The 15,263-nt window shown below is 40.3% G+C and overlaps 1 protein-coding gene across 1 annotated transcript; it reads left to right on the top strand.

Moving 5' to 3' along the window:
• Positions 1–14,143: 14,143 nt before the first annotated feature.
• On the top strand, positions 14,144–15,047 carry LOC145067964 (uncharacterized). The gene is made up of 2 exons (XM_079014980.1): positions 14,144–14,781; positions 14,993–15,047. The coding sequence occupies exons 1-2, from the start codon at positions 14,144–14,146 to the stop codon at positions 15,045–15,047; spliced, it is 693 nt and encodes a 230-aa protein (XP_078871106.1).
• The last annotated feature ends 216 nt before the right edge of the window (positions 15,048–15,263 follow it).

Raw genomic sequence — 15,263 nt, 5'->3', positions numbered from 1 at the left:
CTGCGAAGAAGAAGAATCCTAGAACAAAATGAGAAGTAGCTAACCAACTTCTAGGAGAAACATAAATGACTGCATTGATCTCGGTAGCTACACCACCCACGGAATTTAAAGAACCTAAAGAAGCATGGGTCATATATTCTGCGGAACGATGTTTATAACCACAATGATTCAATAAAAATACTATGTTAAGCCCAAAGATTCCCTGAGTAAGAACCATCAGATCATCGATTATTCCATGAATAGATAATTACCAAAAAGATGAAGAAATATTTGTGTAACATCCCAAAAATACAAGCCAAAAATTTCATTTTTAAGTACGTCATTATAAAACCAACAGTGTAATCAAACATTTGTAATATCATGTCATGTCAAAACCAAAGTAGAAATAATCAAGCATGTTATCATAAAACAATATCAGAGTGTAATCCCAAAGATCTCATGTGCGGAAAACCATAGTGTGATGCGCTGCGATCAAGCTGGCTCCTTTCCTTTAAACACGAAGTACCTGAAACCAAAACTGAAAACCGTAAGCACGAAGCTTAGTGAGTTCCCCCAAGATACCACATACCATACAATCACATAACATACATATATTGTCAGGCATATTTGGGTGCCCGACCTACTGCTTCGGTCCTCTCGACCGGATACTGTCTAGTTTATCTAGGAGTTGGCCTCCCTTCGGTCCTCTCGACCGGATACTAACCAGTATATCTGGGAGCTTGCCTCCCCTTCGGTCCTCTCGACCGGATACTGACTAGCATATTTGGGTGTTGGTCTCCCCTTCGGTCCTCTCGACCGGGTACTGGGGACTATTTCACCCCCTACTACTACCACATAACACATATATCACATAATCTATCTAGCATGGTTGGGCATGACCGCCCCTTCGGCCCTAGCGACCGGTAATCTGGGGGACTATCTCCCCCTACTGTCACTAGCACATAGCATCATATCATACTAGCGCAATAACATATCACAGGTAGTAGGAACCCTAGATGAATATCAAAGAGACAATCATCTATCATACAATTCCTACTGGTGGGTCGGCATTGTGGCCGTAGACCCACCGCTACTGGAAGGTAACTCACCTCACACTGCTGAAGTCCCAAAGACACAATCCCACACTTGCTGAAGTCCCGCAGACTCGACCCCAGCTGCTGGCTGACAGATTCCCGAACTGTCAACACCAAAATAACACCCAATTAATAATTGGGTCCCAATACATAACCATACGTACATTCATTGGGTAATTACTACATTACCCCTCGCTTGGCTTATTCAAGCCCAAGGCCCAATTCGTAGGCCCAAAGTCAATTAGGAATCGAAGCCCAACACATGGCCCAATTTTCCAAATTGGGCCTAGGCCTATACATGGTCTCATTCTAAGGCCCAACATCATATAATCATTAAGGCCCAAACTATGGCCCATCTATGGCCCAATTTTCCAAATTAGGCCCAAGCCCCTTACATGGGTCTTACCCTAGGCCCATTAACTTATTCTAGTCTAATTGCTTGACTTTGGATGGCCCATTGATAACCCGATCATCAAGGCCTAATAGAAAGGCCCAACAATAAACCCAAGTGAAAATTAGGGTTTCATATAAAATGATGATTGGGGTTAAGCTTCCTACTTAACCCATTAAGGACTTAATCCATTAAGTCCAATATTGCTTAGACTAATCTTTGCCAATGATTATTATTTAATATCTCAAGTTATTAAATAATTCCCGTGTGTGTGTGACCCGATTAATTCTTAAAGTTAGGTTTTTATTGGCATTAGGGTGTTCCAATCCAAATATTAGCCCATTTATCAATTTGTTGGCCTTTTATGACAATTAGGGCTTTATTGGGCCTAATAAGCCCACTAAAATCTTATTAAGCCCATATGAGTTTTATTGGGTCCATTAGAATCCATTAAGCTTCATTGGGCCCATTAGAGCTCCTTTGAGCCCATTAGGGTTTCTAGCACCCCAAACGAATCTATCACAAGAGGCAAAGCGCACCGCCACCCGACACGGCGGCCGGTAGCGGCAGCCACCGCCCTAAGGTGGTGGTTTTTCATTTTCTTTTCATTACTCTTCCTTTTGTTACATTTTACAACTCTGATCCCAAAATTAACACACTAAACAAACTAATCACACATACACACACTAAAATACACACACCTGGCGGTACATGGTGGTAGTGGTTATCCTTGATTATTCTGGCTAGACATAACACACATGCACACTTCAGATTGCATAGCACATGCCAGCCACCCACCTGGTAGCGAAAACTCGAACACAATACCCTCTTCACGGCGACATGCGATGGTCCCGGCGGTAAGAAGCAGCTGCACAAGATGGCGGTGGCAGCGACAGCCAGTGGTCGATCCTTGCAGTTCATGGCCTCGGTGGCGACTTGAGGCAACACATCAGCAGAACGAAGGGAAGGAGAAAAGGGGACGGTGGCAGCGAATGGCGCCCAACCTTCTGCCTACAGCAGACGGCAACGATTTCGTCTTCACTATGTGACACATCATCAGAAGATGAAAAGGAGGTGTGGTCGCGAATGGCAACAGCATCGACAACGGGGCGGACTCCCGCTGGTGGTCATCATCGCCCCCACGATGGAATGGTGACAGCGCTGTGACGGCTTGGTCGTCGGCAACGAGAGAAATGGTGGCGCCCGGCGGTCTTGCTCGATCGGAAACACAAAGGTGGGGGGTGATTGGTTCTTGATGCAGGCGGCTGAGGAGGCTCCCAACATGGTGGCGGCTGTAGAGAACTCTAGATAGGGTTAGGGTTTTGTTCATCCAAACATGGGAGGGAAAGAACGCACGGGTTTAAAGTCCCGTATCCCATCCAAACTTTCTACAAATTTGTCACCTCTAGTCCCTCCTTACCATATCCTTTTCAATTTAAATCCGAAAGTTACCCTTTAGCCCTCCCTTCCATAATTCATTACAAAATAAAGCCCCTAATTTACAATACAACCCCTAAGCCTCTAAAATCCCTTCAAATGAAGTCCAAAAGTTACAATTTAGTCCATGACTTCATAAATACTTACAAATTAAATCCATATTTTACACTTTTAACCTCCATCTTCTAAACTTGTGACAATTAGCTCCTCGAGACCATCCTTTGATATGTAATTATTTATTTTAGGGCTACCATTTGTTTATTAATTTATTTATTTATTTAATAAATAAACAGGGTATTACAATTTGTCTTTGAGTCAAACTAAGCATAAATAGGCATTTCAAAGAAGAAATTCAATTTATATTTAGAAATTCTACTTCATAGAAATTTTTTTGGAGTCACCCTACAACGGTTAGACTCAAATGAGAGTTGCGAAATAAGGCTAAACCTAACCTTCTGAAATTATTTAGCCCTCACAATATGTCGATCGGTTTTGAGCATCCTAACACTTCCTAAGTGTACATGCAACCCTAATAACCTTGGATCTATTTTGTCTAATTATCATGCAAAATTGATTTCCAAGGTTATGTTCCTATCTAGCATACATGGGGAACATTTTTCCTTTGAATGAAAGATAGAACTACATACCTTGTTGTTGAAAGTGTTCCTTAAAACCTTGTGAGCGTAGCACCTCAAGTGTGATGCCTCAAATGCTTCACACAACACCAAATGCAATGAACAAACTTGAGAGAAAACTCTAACACTTGCAAAATCGGCCAAGCCCTCTTGTTTTCTTAGTGTAGCCAATTTTGGGGAGAAACACATTGCGTATATAGTGTGTTGCATTAGGTAAACCCTAATGTAAAATGACTCTTCATTTCTTGATCCATGGGTTAACTCCATGGAGCATCCTATGGGTGGAACCCAACTTGATAATCCATGGAGCCTCTTAGCCCACTATATAAGATATGGAAGATTTACATAATCTACCCATATATCTAATTAGTTGTCTTTTGATCACTTAATTAATTCTAAATTAATTATTGATCAAACTAATTAAATAATATTATTAATATATTAGAACTTATAATATATTAATAAACCATAAGTGTTATTTCTCTCGTTTAGTTTATTCAATTGCATGATGCCATGCAACCCAACTGGACCATGCCGGGTCGGGTCAAGTACATACCAGAAATAGTTATGGACTTAGACACCTTATCCAATAGTCACCCACTTGGATAAGTCTAATAACTATAACTGCAAGTATGACTTCAGGAACCGATCAGCAATCGTACCTCTTTCAAGGTCTCTCAGAACTGAGAAGATGATGATACGCCATTTAAGATAAGTGATCATATAGTCCTCTATTCTAGATATCAGCCATACAAATACATGGAACAATGTCTTTCTTATTGTCCAGTAGTTTGTTTCCCTATTTCCGATTTGTTTGACAAAGAACTTAATCGAACACATCAATTTAGTTTTGACCGGGCCCGGTACATAGGTCAAAACAAAATCATCTTGGGGCCCAGATATCAGCATCTAGTCCAAGAAGGAACAGATAAACTTCGACTCATATGTTTGTTCTACTACTCATTGAATTATACACAAAAGCACGTTTTATAATATCGAGTTACCAATGCGTTTACGTACAATCAATGCATAACCAACTCATAAGTAACAAATCATATCTCTAGGTTTGAAGACTTATATGATATTACCGTCTCACAATCACTCGAGATGAAATTCCATGAAGTGATTCCAGTGAGCGTGGGTTGATTCCAATACTCAGAACTTATGAGTACTCATGAAGTGTTGTCCTTAACCTTGACACCTACAACCAACTTCATGACAGTCTTAATTCATATCTACTTCCAACATATGACTGACTGTGGAGATTTGAATAATATGTAGAAACACAACATAATATTCTGGAAGTCAAAACATCCAAAAGAAATTATAGTAAACGATTGACAAAAGATAGTAACACTTTACTCATAAATAAACAACCAACTATTATATATCATCACATGTCAATTACACTTTACAAATTTCATAATTTATCTAACTACTAAAACTTATATCATCCTTTAGCCCAATGCTCCGAGCATGCTAAAGATGCTTAGACCTACTCAGTCCCTTCGTGAGGGGATATGTTGGGTTCTCATCCAATGATACCCTCTTTGCCATGAGGATTCCTTCTTTTATGTGATGTCTGATAAAATGATATTTTCTGTCGATGTGTCTGGATCTCCCGTGATCCCTTAGTTCCTTAGCTAAGGCAATAGCACTTTCACTATCACAGAAAATTTCCATAGGCTCCCTTATAGCTGGTACAACTCCAAGGTCTCCAATGAAGTTCTTCAGCCATATTGCCTCCTTTTCTGCCTCGCTCGCTGCTATATACTCTGATTCACAAGTGGAATCAGCCACTATCTCCTGCTTGAAACTCTTCCAAGTGATTGCTCCCCCATTTAGGGTAAAGACCCAGCCCGACTGAGAGTGGAAATTATCCCTATCAGTCTGGAAGCCAGCATCACTATACCCTACAACTCTCAAGTCATCACTCCCACTGAGGGTAAGGACCCAGTCCTTAGTCCTCCATAGGTACTTGAGGATATTCTTTACCGCTGTCCAGTGAGCCTTGCTAGGGTTCCCCTGATACCTGCTAACCATGCTCAAGGCAAAGGCTACATCAGGTCGAGTACAAGTCATAGCATACATGATTGAGCCTACAACCGAAGCATAAGGCACTTGACTCATTTCTGCTATCTCAGCCTCAGTACTTGGGCTCTAAGTTTTACTCAATCTAGCGTTACTATGGATAGGTAACTCTCCTTTCTTGGAGTTCTGCATGCTGAATCTCTTCAGCACCTTGTCCAAGTAGGTACTTTGACTAAGTCCAATTAGTCTTTTTCTCCGGTCTCTCAAAATCCTTATCCCTAGAATATAGGCAGCTTCTCCTAGGTCCTTCATAGAAAAACACTTCCCAAGCCAGGACTTATCTTCCTGCAGAGTTGGGATGTCATTTCCTATGAGTAGTATTTCATCCACATACAATACTAAAAAGCTAACTATACTCCCACTAGCCTTGACATACATACAAGATTCATCTTCACTCCTAGAAAAGCCAAATTCCTTGACGTTCTCATCAAAGCAAAGATTCCATCCGTGAGGTGCTTGCTTTAATCCATAAATAGATTTCTCAAGATTACACACTCTATTAGGGTACTCGTTGCTGACAAAACCTTCTGGCTGACTCGTGTAAACATCTTCAGTCAACTTTCCATTAAGGAAAGCGGTTTTGACATCCATTTGCCATATTTAATAGTCATGAAATGTAGCTATGGCTAACATAACCCTAATAGACTTAATATTGGCTATTGTAGAAAAGGTCTCATCATAATCCAATCCTGGAGTTTGAGAGAAGCCCTTTGCAACCAGTCCTGCCTTATAAGTGTGTACATTACCATCCATGTCGGTCTTTTTCTTGAAGATCCATTTTCACCCTACAATCTTACGACCTGGTACATTCTCAACCAAGTTCCAAACTTGATTGTCATACATGGATTGTATCTCGCTGTTCATTGCCTCTTTCCATTTAGCAGACTCGGGGCTTGCCATGGCTTCCGCATAACTGTTAGGTTCATCCATACCTACTAGTGTATCATCACTAATAAGTGTATCACCTTCCACAGTAATATGGAATCCATAGTAATGTTCAGGTGTATTCCTAACTCTCGTGGATCGCCTCAGAGGTACAGACTCATCAATTGGCTCAATAGGAGTTCCATCCTCAAGTTGAGGGCTAGGGTTTGAAGTTCCTTCACCACTTGACTCTTGAAGTTCTTCAAGGTCAATTTGTCTCCCACTGTCTCCTTGGCTTATAAATTCTCTCTCACGAAGGACTCCTCTTCTTTCTACAATGACCACATTATCACTGGGTCTGTAGAAGAGTTAACCAAAGGATTTCTGTGGGTAGCTGATGAAAATACACCTCTCGCTTCGGGGTTCGAGCTTATCATGAGTCTCGTGTCTCACGAAAGCCTCACAACCCCAAATCTTGATGTGGTCTAGTTTAGGTACTTTACCAGTCCACATCTCATGAGGAGTTTTGGCAACTTTCTTTGTAGGGACTAGATTAAGGATATGGGTGGCAGTCTCTAAGGCATACCCCCAAAATGAGACTGGTAGTGAAGCTCGACCCATCATGGAACGAACCATATCCAACAAGGTTCGATTATGCCTCTCAGCCACACCATTCAACTGCGGTGTCTTGGGAGGTGTCAATTGTGAGACAATCCCACATTCCTTAAGATAGTCGAGGAACTCTGAACTAAGATACTCACCACCTCGATCGGATCGAAGCATCTTAATGTTCCTACCCAATTGATTCTCGACTTCCTGTTTAAATTCTTTAAACCTTTCGAAAGTCTCTGACTTATGCTTGATTAAGTAGACATATCCATATCTACTGTAATCATCAGTAAAAGTCAAATAATAACGATTAGCATCCCTTGTGGCATGTTTGAAGGGACCACACACATCCGTGTGTACGAGATCCAACAAACCTTCACCCCTCTCACAAGAACCAGTGAAGGGTGATTTTGTCATTTTTCCAAGTAAGCATGATTCGCAACTATCATCTGACTTTAGGTCAAATGACTCCAAGACTCCATCCTTTTGGAGTTGGCCTATGCATTTCTTGCTTATATGTCAAAGATGACAATGACGTAATGATGTTTTATCCAAGTTATTAGAATCAATACACAATACATTATTTCCTAAGTTGTCTACAACAGACACAGCTTCATACACACCGTCACAAGGGAATGCTTTAAAATAACGAACATTATTAAAGAAAGCATTAATAGAACCAAATTCATTACTAAACAAATAGGTAAAACCTTGTTCCACTTAAAGAAGAGCCATTAAGGGTCCTAGCCTTGGTACCCTTCGAAGAACTCTTTCACTTCTTCCCACGTCCTTTCCCGATTGCCAAGACAGGGGCAGAGTTGGTAGGAGTAGGAGTAGTAACAACCGCCTTACCCATAAGACCACTTTCTGCGGTCTTTAAGAGTCCTTGAAGTTTGATGAGGGTGACCTCTTCCTTGTCCATGTGATATGTCATTCGGAATTGATCATAGCATCATGGTAAGGAGTGCAAAATGATATCTATTGCAAGCTCCTCGGGGAAGTTCATAATGAGCTTCAGCAAACAGTCCACAAATCTTTGCATTTTCTGCATGTGGCCCGTGATGGTTTCACCATCCTTCATTCGGGTTGTTATCATGGAGGAGATGCTTTCATACCTCTCTTGTCTTGCACTTTGATGGTATCTTTCCATCAAATCTTGGTGCATTTCAAAAGGGTAGAAGTCCTCGTAGGACTTTTGGAGGTCGGCTGTCATAGTGGCCATCATGATGCATGCCACCTTGGTGGCATCCCTTTCATGTGCCCTAAAGTCAGCGATCTCTTGAGGAGTAGCAACTGTCTCATCAATCTCCTTAATCTCCTTATCGTGAACATATTCTTTGTCCTTGTAGCGGGTAATCATTCGGATGTTTCTGATCCATTCATTAAAGTTGGATCCATCAAAAGTGACTTTCCTGCACAAGTTCATTAGAGAAAAGGAGCCATTAGGATTTGAGCCAGAAGCAGCATTGTTTGTAGACATCTGAAAAGAAGAAAAGTTTAGTTTATATATAGAGATAGTCCTTAATAAAACACCCAAATGTAATATTAAGGCTAGGTCCAATCACAATGTATTATACTTAGAAGAAGTATGTCGTAATCTAAGTAATAACATATTTGAAAGGTAGGTGAATGACGATTCACCAATTTCCACCAAAGACGAAATATTAAAATATTTAATTTGGTTCTTAGAAACTCCTAGATTCTTTTGAGATTCAATGAACTTTTCAAAGGCATGTTTCAATCACGAGTGTGCCCTCCAAGTTTTGTGACTGGGATGTCGAGGATCACAAAACGAGGTGTGAAGTAACCATGCAAATCACTTGGTACCCTTAATGTTTATCACTCAATCGATATTCCGGTTAACCACACACGCTCCACTGATACTATGATAAACTTTAAGTCATCCTTTACCTACCTTGTTAAGTCCAAGTTAGTGTGTTGGTTAACCACACACGCTCCACTAACGACTTCAGCAAAGTGTAACGTGTAATTTCATGGATTAGCACCTTATTCACATTTTCCTAAAGTAACTAAGATTGGGAATTTAATAAAAGTATTTAGTTACTTTATAATATTCATCATACTTTTAATGAGAATTTATAAGTCCTTGTCCTACTCGTCCGACTAACGACCCTCCACCGATCAAGGAAGCGGTGGGTGAGAGTGGACACCCATTAAGTTTCCATTTTATAGGCAACAACCTTATACCCCCCCCCCTTATAGACCAGCTTCGTGAATGAGGCGTACTAGTGTTAAGACGATTTGATCTTATACATATATAAATATTATTAACTTATAATATTATAAAGTATAAGGGTTGAATTTTAACTTTTAAAATTCTAAGGGTTGGAACTGAAGTTTTAATCAAGACTTTACTAGTTCCAAAACTTGAGGGCAAATTTTTGTAAACTTTTCATTTTTGTAACTTATGAGTTAATATGGTATTGAAAATGAAGACTCTTCATTTTTATAACTTATGTGTTCTTTTAATGGCTTTTTAACAAAGTGACTTTTGGTTTTTCATAACTTGAGGACAAGTTATGGAGTCCATTAAAACACATAATGATCATGAATTAATCTACCACATAGGTTACAAACAATTCCTATGATCATCTAAACATCATAAGTACAAGAACATGAATATGAACACTTTCAAGGATCATAAATTACACTTAAAACTTGTAATTTTGATAATTGTCATTGTAAATGGATTAACATGAACATTACACCACCTAAAACAAGTTTTAAAACACCAAAACAGTTTAGGGTAATGCTCCTAGTCCATTTCCAACAACAAAGGTCAAAATTCTGGTCACAACAGCCTCTAGTCGTCGAGTGCAAGAACAAACTCGACGAGTATCTTGCATTTGGTCATGGACTCGTCGAGTCCCCCCATGGACTTGGCGAGTTCATACGAGCAGTGAGTAGAAAATCGATTTTTTCAAGCAGATTGCACAAAAATCAAACAAGCAAGCCTAGGCTCTGATACCACTGATGGGTTTTGAGCATCCTAACACTTCCTAAGTGTACATGCAACCCTAATAACCTTGGATCTATTTTTGTCTAATTATCATGCAAAATTGATTTCCAAGGTTATGTTCCTATCTAGCATACACGGGGAACATTTTTCCTTTGAATGAAAGATAGAACGACATACCTTGTTGTTGAAAGTGTTCCTTAAAACCTTATGAGCCTAGCATGTAACGCCCCGGGTTTTCTCGGTACGTTTGGTTATTTTAATTTAATTATCCTTGTAACCTTGGGTTAATTTATTTAACCAATGTCTAATTTCTTATGTTATTGGACTCTTTTGATCATCTTGTAAACTCCTTTTATTGAAGTCCATGGGCTATGGGCCTATTTGCAAAGTCCATCTAGTTAATAGTACTTAATGTGTAAATTGAATCATTTGGAACACACACAAGGAAAACACTCTAAACCCTCCCTCTCTCTCAAAAATCGTCCCTCTCTCTCTCTTTGGGATCAAGAGCAGCCAAGGGGCTGTTTGGAGCTTAATTCTTGTTCATTTCCAGCCTTGATTCGTATTGGTATGAACCTCCTTATCCTTTCTTACGACTTGATTCATAACCTTGTTCTAGTTTTATGATTTCATCTTCACCTCTTCTCCTTCTTATTTTATTGTAATTGTATGTTATACATCATCTCAAGATCCTATCTTCACCCCATATATGGTGGATGATGGATCTAGGGGATTACATGTGGCAAAAGATCATGGAAACCCTAAAAGGGAGAATGATGATTTTATGTGCTTATGTTTATTTTCATGTTGATTATTATTACATCCTTGTGGCTAAATGAAATCCTAATGATCCCTAACCCTTTTTAGTACCACCATTATCATGGGGACTGAATTGGGATGATGAACACATCTTAAAATGTGTTTCAAAAGGAGAAGGATGGATAAGCCAAAAAGGAATCACGGGTGGCTACGATTCTGTTTTCCATCAGATCTGTAGTCATTTTGTAAAAATCATATCTGGAGATCTAGAACTCAAACGGACCCCAAACCAGTTCCAAAAGTTCACAAATTGAGTTGTCTAACTTTCTTAAGAAGGCCAACCTCACTGATAAGGGCTTTATCTATGTGAAAGAATGACATCTATGCTGTTAGGTCTGATCCGGGTCTGTTCTGATATGTCATTTTGTTTTCATCATTTCTAAGGCTTGGAAAAGGATCCAGAGTGATTCCAAGTTTCTATATGTTCCTTATGTTATGAATTTAAGATCTGGAGAATATGGGGTGTTATTTCCAATTATAAATTGGTTATAATGGATCCACTATCCAGGTCAGTGGGCAGTCACCAGCTTTTGCTAGTGCTGTGATTGTCCACAATGTGAATTTTATATCTGGAGTTTGAGAGATGTTTTTCATTCAATTCCAACTCTGAGACTTTCACTTGTATGTCCTTTACTTCTCTTAATTTTCTTTTGGACTAATTATACTCACAAGTTGGGTAAAATTGGCCAACATCACTTGACTGTATTTTTGGAGACAGAAGTGATACACCATTTTGTAAAATTCATATTTAATTCATCTTTTGGAGTTAGAATGAGTTCTTTATAGTTGTGGAATCCAGAGCAATCATAGTTTCCTATAAAATTTAGTTAAAGCTATGTTTCTGTTTTAGATTTTGGAGTAAATCCGTTTTGAACAGCAGGTCTGTTTTAGAGACCTTGCTGTGATTACTCTTTTCTCAACTCATAGCTTCGTTACATCTCCTTTCTAACCTTTAGTCCTTCTTAGGTGAGGTTTCGAAGTTTGCTCAAGCTTGGTAGCATTATTTGATTGTTATCCATCCTTAATACTCACTCAAGGTGAGTTCTCTCACACCGTTGTATTGATGATTGTGTTTGCTAGTTAGCTCGTGTGTGATTATTTGAATTTATTATAAAAGCATGCTATATAAGTATTGTTTTAATTCGTACATGTGCACTGTATGTAACTAATTATGGATATGGGGACACCACCAAAGGATACGGATTTACCGGTGCGGTGGGTAGGTAAGATCACCAACGTAATACTCTTCGTGAGGTGCGGTGATTAGGGCCAAATGATACGGGATCTTCCCGGTGCGGTTCAAACCTACAAGTCCTTCTCGTAATATAGACATTGATTCGTTCTTTGCCTTTATCATTATAATTGGAAAATGGATTAGGGCTAGTAAATATGAATGTTAGTACAATGTCTGTGTTTGAATTCACTAAGCTTCGTGCTTACGTTTTTCCCTTATAACTTTTCAGGTGCTAAGATTAAAGAGGCTAGGGCTTGACATGGAGCATCGGGATATCGCTACTAGTTATTTTGTTGGGACCTTATTATTATTATTACTTCCGCACTTATTTTATATGATTATTAAGTTGATGGATTATGTTATGACTATTTTAGTTGTTTTAATTTAATTTAAGATGGGTTTTAAAAGTTTAAAATTTTTTTGCAAAAAAAAATTGGGTGTCACAAGTTGGTATCAGAGCCACAGTTTGAGGGAACTAGGCATTCTTGTGGATGTTCTAGACTCAAATTTGAGGCTCTATAAGAGTTTATTTTCTTTTTAAAATATTTTTCAAACTTTCTGAAGACTAGTAGTGAAAGATGTCGCGGTGTACCAGTCAGCCAGCCAAGTAAGCCTTATTTCTTATGTTAAATGTTTATGTTAAATTGTTGACGATGAATTGGATTCTACTAGCCTTAAAATATTAGATTACACACTTAGTTAGTGTTAACATGTGAGAGAGTTGTAAAATTAACGGCTAGAGCGAACTGGAAATTTTGAAACTAGACGCGAATGCGAAATTGGAACTTGTGTGGAAGGTAGTAGAAGGGCCCCTACTATTTGAAACATCGGTGCCGGTTTCGAGTCGGGGCAAGGTTGAAAAATTTTCGGCAAGCTGAGTGTTTTGTCTTCCTAGAAATATCTAGACTGAATTGTTTCTAAGATTTTCCTTCTTCTGTGGATACCAATGGCTCCGCCTGCTCGACTTAATCAGCTCCAAATGGAGCAAGTTAGGGATATTGTCGTTGAGGAATTCAATAACGGTTTCAACGAACTAATCCCGGGTGTGACCAACGACATAATCAACCAATTCGGTGCTCTTCTGGATGAGCGGCGTTACTGTCTCTGCCTGTTCAGGATTCGGCATACTACTTCGAGAAGTACAACAAGTGTAGCTCTCCTCTTTGGAATGGTGAATCTGACCCAGTTGCTGCTAAGCCCTGGGTGTCAGATGTTGAGGGCGCCTTCATAAGTGTTGGGTGTCCGAACTAGTACAAAGCAGTGATCGCCATGAATCAGCTGTGAAAAAGGGGAAAGACATAGTGGAACACCATCACCGCTCTATTGAACGAAGACTAAGTGAGGGCCATGTCTTGGGCCCAATTTGTGGAGAGGTTCGAGGCACAATATGTGCCTAAGGTGGAGCAGCAGCGGATGCAACAAGAGTTCATGGCCTTATAGCAGACTACTGAATCCGTTAGTGACCTGAACGCCAAGTTCTTGGAGATGCTATCTTTTTGCCCCTCGTTTGCTGGGAACGCGGCCTGGTTAGTCAGCCGGTACACGGCCATCCTACGTATCGAGATTCGGGAATTCGTTAGCATGCAGGAGTTCTCGACTTTATCTGCGATCATGAATGTAGCGAGGAGGAGGGAAATCGAGTTGCAGACCCAGTCCAAGAGGAAGGCCAATGACACCTCTTCCAAGACATCCAGAGATGCCCAGAAAACGCAAAAGCAGGGTAGTAAGTCAATGTATGAGTATAGGACGTCTTCAGGGCGAGAAAAATATGTTGATATGCTACAACTGCAAAAAGCCAGGGCATCATTGGAAGAATTGTAGGGATCCCCTGCGAGTGTAGTACCTCATATTACTTCTGCAGTTCCCGTCTGCTATCACTGCAACGAGACGGGACACAAGAAGCCTGAATGCCCGAAGTTGAAGACTGGTAAAGGAGACAGGGGTACAAATCCTGCAATTGCATCATCCTCTAAGGGAACCACTATGGTGACATGAGGTCGTGCTCACCAGATGACTGTGGAGGAGCCGGTGATTACAACGACACTGGCAGACACTTATTTGCTAGATTCCAAGCCCGATGTTGTTATGTTTGATAGCGGTGCTACCCATTCTTTTGTATCTCACACGTTTATTAATCGTTTGGGGCGTAGTATCGGAAAATTGGCTCACCCAATGGTTGTCGATGTTGTCGACAACCGCACTATTTATGTCACCGATGTTTATCAAGGTTACACTCTCGTGTTTTCTGGAGTTGAATTCCCCATTGATCTTATCCCTATTGCGATGCGAGAGCTCTGCGTTATCGTAGGCATGGATTGGCTTGATGCGTTTGATGCGGAAATCCACTGTCGTAAGAAGCAAGTTCGTGTTCGAAACCCTAGAGGTGGAGAACTTATTATTCAGGGGGACATTCCCCGCCTGGCTATGGCTTCTTGCTCTTTTGCTATAGCACTAGACGACGTTCCTATCATTTCCGACTTCAGCGATGTCTTTCCGGAGGAACTCCCTGGCTTTCCACCTATTCGGCAAGTGGAGTTTCGCATTGATTTGGTGCCAGGTGCGACTCCGGTAGCGAAATCTCCTTACCGCTTGTCACCACCTGAAATGAAAGAGCTCCAAGATCAACTTCAAGAACTAAGTGATAAAGGGTTTATACGGATAAGCTGCTCGCCTTGGGGTGCTCCTATTCTCTTTGTGAAGAAGAAAGATGGATCCCAGCGAATGTGTATTGATTATAGGGAGCTAAACAAGCGCACGATAAAGAATAGGTACCCGTTGGCACGTATTGACGATCTTTTCGATCAGCTTCAGGGAGCATCTTGGTTTTCCAAGATTGATTTACGTTACGGTTACCATCAGATGCGGGTTCATGAAGAAGACATTGAGAAAACAGCATTCTGTACTCACCCTCTAACATTGAGAAAACGGTATTAAGGTCGATCAAGCCAAGGTTAATGCGGTTAAACAATGGAAGATTCCAAAAACACCTTCTGAAATTCGCAGTTTCTTGGGTTTAGCCGGTTATTACCGGAGGTTCATTGAAAATTTCTCTAAAATCGCCTTACCACTCACCCGATTGACCAAGAAATTAATGAATTTCGTTTGGGGCCCAGAGCAGCAGCTGGCGTTT

This window comes from Lactuca serriola, chromosome 8 (assembly GCF_051521515.1).
Source record: "Lactuca serriola cultivar US96UC23 chromosome 8, Lser_US96UC23_V15, whole genome shotgun sequence".
NCBI classification, from domain to species: Eukaryota; Viridiplantae; Streptophyta; class Magnoliopsida; order Asterales; family Asteraceae; genus Lactuca; species Lactuca serriola.
Note: the sequence above shows the minus strand (reverse complement) of the source record. Positions and strands in the feature narration are given on the sequence as shown.

Coding starts and splice junctions, on each gene's coding strand:
- LOC145067964 (XM_079014980.1), top strand. CDS start 14,144: ATGACTGTGGAGGAGCCGGTGATTACAACGACACTGGCAGACACTTAT. Junction 14,782..14,992: donor CAAGAACTAAGTGATAAAGG/GTTTATACGGAT, acceptor GGTTACCATCAG/ATGCGGGTTCATGAAGAAGA.